This window comes from Mustela lutreola, chromosome 10 (genome assembly GCF_030435805.1).
Source record: "Mustela lutreola isolate mMusLut2 chromosome 10, mMusLut2.pri, whole genome shotgun sequence".
In the NCBI taxonomy this organism is placed as follows: Eukaryota; Metazoa; Chordata; class Mammalia; order Carnivora; family Mustelidae; genus Mustela; species Mustela lutreola.
The window spans coordinates 4,065,408-4,071,840 of record NC_081299.1 but is presented as its reverse complement, the minus strand read 5'-3'; the positions used below and the strand labels follow the sequence as shown (position 1 = coordinate 4,071,840).

Below are 6,433 nucleotides of genomic sequence, written 5' to 3'. Positions count from 1 at the left end.
TGGAACCCACCCCTTTCCTGACTCAGGTGCGCTGGAGCCCTGGCGCAGGTACCTGTCACTCCTGTCCCCCTCCATGTGTGGTAGGGCACCACTGGAGGAGACCGTGGACGAGCATTAGTGCATTAACACAGCAGCAAAGAAATCAGCCCCACCCCTGCCTCAACCACAAGGTCCACCCTAGAGCCCCCATGAAGTGCTCCCTCCCAGGAGGTGCCCTGGAGGGCCCCACCCTGGTGGTCCCCATAAGTTTATGGCAGGGTGGGCGATGTGTCTAAGGCTTCATGAAGAATGCCCCCTAGGATCCCCCCTCCAGGGGCGGGTCCCTGAACCCACAGCCCGGCAGGATCTGGGGAGGCTGGATCTCCGTCCTGCGTCCTGCGTAGTTCTGGCCCAGCCCCTCGTGGCTGAGGGAGGGGTGAGGCCGAAGAAGGGAAGTCACTGCACCTGGAAGTGGTAGTGTCGGGGTTGAGGCTAGAACCCAGGCTTGGGGACCACGATGCAGCCCTGACCTGTGTACACCTTGCTGCCCCCAGGCCGCCTCAGGTGAGCGCAGGTGCCCAGGGGCAGGCCGCGTGGGCTGGGGGCCCCGCCCTGACCCCCACCCCCGAGGCGGGCTTCTCTGGGCGGCTTGGGGCAGAGCAGGCAGGCAGAACGGGCAGAGCGGGGAAGCCCCCGGGCTGGCGCATGCCTGTCGCCTGCTGCCGGAGGGCCCAGCAAGGTGCCAAGAGCCATGGAGTTGCGGCTGGGGGGCTACATGGCAGCGGTGGCTGCGGTGAGTGGGGGAGCATGGCGGGGGGCGGGGGTGGACAGCCTGGAGCCTGACCTCAGGCTCGGTCCCTGTGCTGTGAATGAAGGGGCCCAACTTCCTTGGGAAGTGTGGCAGCCCCACCCCCCACCTTTCAACTTACTTAGAGACTCAGCTAGTTAGAGGCTCAGCCGGGCGGGGCCCTTCCGCTGAGAGGAAACCCGCGCCCCGGGGCCAGAGGGGTCTAGGGGCCCTAGGTGGGGAAAGATCTGGGTCCCCCACCTTAAAGAGAGCATCAGGGGATGGGGTGGCCCGCTGATGTCGGCGCCCTAGCGGAGGCAGTACGCGCCAGAGGAGCTGGCTGGGGACGTCTGCTCTGCTTCCCCCAAGTCTGGTCCTCACAGGGTGGGAAGGGGAGCTCGTGACCCCACAGCCAGGGGCACTTCTTCTACTCAAGAACCCGAGAAGTGGGCTGCTCTGAGGGCAAGCGGGGGTGCCCCCCCGAAGTAGACCAGTTGGAGCAGGGAGGGGCCGGTGTGGCGAGCCCCGCTGGAGCCAGCAGCGCCCGTCCTCCAGGTTCTACTCCTTGTGCTGCCGGGCGCCCGGGGCCAGCACAGCACTCCCGGTCCTCCGTGTGACTGTGCCTACAATGTCCAGAAGAGGAGCGGTCGGTTCTGTTGCAAGGGCTGTCCAGCAGGTGAGCCGCTGAAGGGGTGGGAGGGCTTGGGGGAAACTGAGGGCAGGCAGGGTCAGGGAGACGGGAGGTGGGGGGAGTAGGGAGCCAGAGAGAGGAAGGAAGAGAGGGGAACGTGGGAACCCCTGTGACTGTCTGACCCAGGTTTGATGTCCACAGGGCACTACCTGAAGGCCCCTTGCCCAAAGCCTTGCGGAACCGCCACCTGCCTTCCGTGCCCCCGGGGCACCTTCCTGGCCAGGGAGAACCACCATGAGACCCGCTGTACCCGCTGCCGGGCCTGTGATGAGGAGGGTGAGGGGCCTAGTGCTCAGTGGGGGGCTCGAGCAGTCCATGGCCAGGTATTTCTGAAGGAGGGGCTGGCTTGGACTTAACCTCTGGGTGTGACAGGCCTGTGTCCACCCGTGCCGGGCCTCCGCCCTGATCCTGCCCTGAGATGCCTTTGCCCCTTTCTCCCTGATGCCCCTCCTCTCGCTGCGTGTGCCTCAGCCTGGGACCTGTGGCCATCTCCATGCTTCTCTCCCTTTGGGGGTGGCGCTGTCTCTGGTCTGTCCCTGTCCCAGTCTCCATTTTCCAGGGGATCTGCCCCCAGGCCCCGGGGGAGGGGGCTCTGGCCCTGATGGCCTCCATTTCCCCCATCTCCTGAACACTCCGGCCAGTCTCCCAGGTGGCCGTGACGAACTGCTCAACGGTGGCGGACACCCACTGTGGCTGTGAGCCAGGCCGGTTCCCGGAGTGCTTGGTCAAGCCCTGCAAGGTCGGCTCGCCCTTCCGCTGCCACCCATGCTCAGACTGCAGGGCCCTGCACCGCCACACACGGGTGCCCTGTGAGTACCCCCATTCCGGGCTACCTCCCCCGCCCCCCAACTCCCTCTCTCCCTTCCTGACCCACAAGCCGTCTCCTGGACTGCAGGTGCTGCCAGCGATTCGGACTGCGGGACCTGCCTGCCTGGCTTCTATGAAGAGGGCAACAGCTGCGCGCCCTGCCCCACGTAACTTCCTGGCTGCCCCGGGGCAGGGAAAGGGAGACTGGGAGCCAAGTGCCGATCTCAGGGAAGGGGAGGGAGCTTGGTCCTTGGATGCTAGAGGGAAATCTGCGTTCCCCTTAGGACAGATAAACAGGGGGCGTATCTTCACCCTTCATCAGACTTTCCTGTGGTCTTTCCAGCTACGCATTAAAGAAGTATAGGCTTTGTCAGTTTATAGAGAGAGCCACGTTGATACGCTTTCAAAACTTGGGCTGAGATTCAAGATCTGCCGCTTGTCCTCTGGGAGATCTTGGGCAAGTTACTTCGCCTCTCTGATCCATGGCTTCCCCGTGTGCAGGTTCTCCCCAGGGCTGAGAGTAAGGGGTAAAGCACTTTGTCCGAGCATCTCCTGAGCCCCGGCTGTATTAAGCACCTGCCATCTTCCAGAGATGCTCTAGGTGTTGGGGACACGACAGGGAACAAAGGAGGCAAATCCGGTGCTCACGGGGCTGACATTCTTGTGACCCTCAATCTAGTCTACAAGAAGCTTCTTAAGCAGTGGCTGTCGTTGTTGTTCCTGGGGACACTACTTTGGGAACATTCCTGGTAGTGTGGCTCCCAGGGAAGAGGCCTAGGGAGGAAAGGGCCACTGGGATGGAGAAGCAGCCCCTCTTGGGTGTGTTCTCCCTCACTCCCACCCCCTCCCCTCTCCTTGCAGGAGCACCCTCGGGAGCTGTCCTGAGCCCTGCGTGACTGTTTGTGGCTGGAGGCAGAGTACGTGGGTGCTGGGAATTGGAGCAGGACTGCTGGGATGGGCCCGGGGAGACTGGGGAAGACTGGGGGAGGCCGCGACCCCACCGCTCACCAGCTCTTCTCGCAGTGTTCTGGGTCCAGGTGCTCCTGGCTGGCCTGGTGGTCCCGCTCCTGCTTGGTGCTATGCTGACCTACACCTACCACCGCTGCCAGCCTTGCAAGCCCAGTGTTGTTAGTAAGTCCAGGGGCGCATGCATGCACACGTTTCTAGGGGCATGTGGTCAGCATGGGTTGCCCCGAGCCCACTCAGCCCTGATGCAGAGAGCTGGGGCGGGGGTGTACAGGGGAACACAAGAGGACTTGGACCAGCACCCAGGTCTAGGAGTCTTGCCTGGTTGCTGATGAGATTCTCTTTGTCCCTCGGCAGATGAAGCTGGGACAGAGGCCCTGACTCCCCTACAGGTAAGCACAGAAGGAGTATTCTGGGAAGAGGGCGAGCCGGCACCCAGGCCGCAACGTTCTGGAGCTGAGAGGTTGGGCCTTATGATAGCCCGTGATCCCCAGGGTCTGGCATGGGGCCTGGCACAGAGTAGACCTAATGAACGCCTGTGAGTTCACTGAGTTCTGAGCGACTGAGAGCAGCATAGCACCTGTTCCTAAGTGGCTCTCAAAGGGCTGGGCTCCAGACAGGTTCTGTGGGATGAGTGCCCCAGGCCCCGCCTCAGACTGGGCTGGGGGAACAAGAGCAGGCCAGCAAGGGCAGGGTATTCCAGGCCGAGGAAATAGTCGTTCTGGGCCACAGCGCAAGGTTATGGACAACTGCGGGAGGCAGCCTTGGGGAATGTTTGCTGACCCAGCCAGGGACTGGCCGCTCCGGGCAGGGACCGCAGACAAGGGGCCTTATTTAGTCAAGTTGGGTTGACCTGGGGCTTCTCTTGGCTTCCAGGCCACCCACCTCTCACCCAGGGACAGCACCCACGCCCTCCTAATGCCAGTCGGCAGTAGTGAGAAGGTCCACACCGTCCAGCTGGTTGGCAACGGCTGGAGCCCTGGCTCCCCCCAGACCCAGGAGGCGCCCTGCCCGCAGGTGGCATGGTCCTGGAACACGCTGACCAGCGGAGCTCCTGGTAAGGGACCTCGCTGGCCTGAGGCCTAGACCCCACCCTCCCGAGACGCGGACTCGGTTCCTGGGGCACCACCTGGCCCCTTCCCATCCCGAGCCGATCAGGGGGTCGTCCCTGGCCCGCCCTAACCGCGGTTCCCGCCCTTGCCCTCCCCTGCCGCCATCCCTGCCGCCATCCCTGCCGCACCTCCGGCACGGGTTCGTCCTCCCCACTGGCCCTCTCCGCCCCGCCCTCAGACCCTCCGCTGCCGCCCCCGCCACCGCCCCCGACGCTCTCGCCAGCGCCCCCTGCAGGCTCGGCGGCCGCCACGCTCCAGCCCGGCCCGCAGCTCTACGACGTGATGGACGCGGTGCCCGTGCGGCGCTGGAAGGAGTTCGTGCGCACCCTGGGGCTGCGCGAGGCGGAGATCGAGGCCGTGGAGGTGGAGGTCGGCCGCTTCCGCGACCAGCAGTACGAGATGCTCAAGCGCTGGCGCCAGCAGCAGCCCGCGGGCTTGGGCGCCGTCTACGCGGCGCTGGAGCGCATGGGGCTGGACGGCTGCGCCGAGGAGCTGCGCAGCCGCCTGCAGCGCGGCCCCTGACCCAGGGCGTGCCCCCCCCAACCCCGCCGCCCCGGAGCTCGGCGGTCCTAACAGAGCCCTAAGTACGGTTACTTATGCGTGTAGACATCTTATGTCACTTACGGAGCCCGACCCCGCCCTGCGCCGGCCGCCCTCCCCGCCTGCGCCCGGCTCCTGCCCGCGGCCCAGACGCGCGGACGGGCGCGGCCGGCGGCGGCTCGCACTGTCCGCGCCCGAGCGCGGGAGGCCCCGCTATTAAATCTGTGAACACATCTACTGCGTGGCGTTTCCGCGGGGCTGGGGCGCTACGTGGCCCTGGCCTGGCTTCCTGGGGGCGTCGAAAGGGAGCCGGAAGTCTCGTCACCCCGGGGTCGGGGACCCACGTAGGAGGCCGGTGCGGCCCTCGGCTCCCAGGCCGCACCCCGCCCCCTCGGCCGTGCCCCAGTTACCCCGAAAGGCAGAGGAAGTCGCGGCGACGGCGCGAGAAAGTGAACGGCAGCCCCGGCGGCTGAGAGAGCTTTAATAGGGGAGCGGGGCGGCAGGCAGCTGGGGGTGGGGGGACACGAGTGCGGGGCCCCCGCCCCCCACCCCCACCCGCGCCGCGGGAGGGCCCGGGAGCGCGGGGCGTGGGTGCGGAGACTTCACGGCGGGGGCGGGCGGGCAGGGGCCGGGCCCGAGCGGCAGCTCCGTCCCGACTGCAGGTTGCTGTTACCGCTTCTGGTAAACAAGTGACTGAGAGGAAGGCCTTGCGCGGATGGGAAATGCGGCCCGGGCGGGCAGGGCGCGGATCTGGGTCAGGACTGGAGGAAAACCCCTTCCCCGAGCGCGGGGCCTGCCTCCGCCCAGGATGCGCCAGCCACGCGGGTTCCGGGCTACGGGGGAGGGGGCTGCGGCCGGTCGCGCGCGCCCCGCGGGGAAACAAAGTCGCCACCCACGGGGCCGGGGAGATCTCTGCGCGACCTTCCACGCGCATGCAAATGTATGTAAATAGGTATGCAAATAAGCAGCATCTTTTTGCGTCAGCAGCTTGCTTGGGCACTTTTTCTGGGCGGCTGCGGCGGCGGACGCGCTCCAGCGTCGCCCCGAGCTGGGGGTGCGGAGGCCGGAGAGGGGGCAGGGAGGGGTTCCAGCGCGGGAGGGGGAAAGCAGCGCGGCTCCCAGCCCTTCCGCCCGGGGCCGGGCAGGCAGGGGCTGAGGCTGGGGCCCCTCGAGCTCACGCGGCTGCGAGCAGGAGGGCGGCATCTAGTACTTATTGATGTCCCCCTTCTTCAGGATGATCTGTCGCTGCCAGGGCGCCAGCTTGGTCTCGTCGTAGCCCAGCGTCCGCAGCTTCTCCGACTGCTCTTTCTCTCGCTGCATCCTCTCCTGCTTCTGTCGCTCCTCTTCTTTCCTAGGCGTGGTGTGGGGGCAGAAGGGCGGGCAGGGGTGAGGGGGGGCCAGGCACCGTGAGGGGCTCACGGCTGTCAAGTAGTGGCTCCCGGAGGGTGGGGGCTGAGTTGCTAAGGACAGAGGGGCTAGTTGTTGGTGGCCAGGGCAATGAGTTCCAGGAGCAGAAGGGCTAGGGGATGGGGATTGCGTGGGGAGGCACAG

At 66.0% G+C, this 6,433-nt stretch overlaps 2 protein-coding genes across 5 annotated transcripts in view; one reads left to right on the top strand and one right to left on the bottom strand.

The window, feature by feature from the left end:
* The first annotated feature begins 132 nt into the window (after positions 1-132).
* TNFRSF25 (TNF receptor superfamily member 25) lies at positions 133-4,986 on the top strand. Of its 2 annotated transcripts, none has more exons than XM_059135153.1 (10): positions 133-772; positions 1,322-1,442; positions 1,599-1,733; positions 2,099-2,266; positions 2,353-2,431; positions 3,126-3,181; positions 3,288-3,395; positions 3,588-3,622; positions 4,107-4,287; positions 4,578-4,986. In XM_059135153.1, exons 1-10 carry the CDS (start codon positions 731-733, stop codon positions 4,862-4,864), a joined length of 1,212 nt encoding a protein of 403 aa, XP_058991136.1. In that variant the 5' UTR covers positions 133-730; the 3' UTR covers positions 4,865-4,986. The 2 variants fall into 2 exon arrangements, with proteins under 2 accessions (XP_058991136.1, XP_058991135.1); XM_059135152.1 differs by having other exon boundaries at positions 4,521-4,986.
* Positions 4,987-5,350: 364 nt separating this feature from the next.
* The window catches only part of ESPN (espin), a 31,206-nt gene continuing 30,123 nt past the window's right edge, over positions 5,351-6,433 (bottom strand). For all 3 annotated transcript variants that reach the window (XM_059135123.1, XM_059135124.1, XM_059135125.1), the window contains one exon: positions 5,351-6,233. In XM_059135123.1, coding sequence (XP_058991106.1) covers positions 6,086-6,233 — 148 coding nt within the window. In that variant the 3' untranslated portion in view covers positions 5,351-6,085. The remainder of the gene's footprint in view (positions 6,234-6,433) is intronic.

Bases quoted from the DNA above. Each gene is read 5' to 3' on its own strand.
- TNFRSF25 (XM_059135152.1), top strand. From the start codon at position 731: ATGGAGTTGCGGCTGGGGGGCTACATGGCAGCGGTGGCTGCG. The intron at 1,443-1,598 runs GTGAGCCGCTGA...TGATGTCCACAG, and splicing joins TTGCAAGGGCTGTCCAGCAG to GGCACTACCTGAAGGCCCCT. The intron at 2,267-2,352 runs GTGAGTACCCCC...CCTGGACTGCAG, and splicing joins CCGCCACACACGGGTGCCCT to GTGCTGCCAGCGATTCGGAC.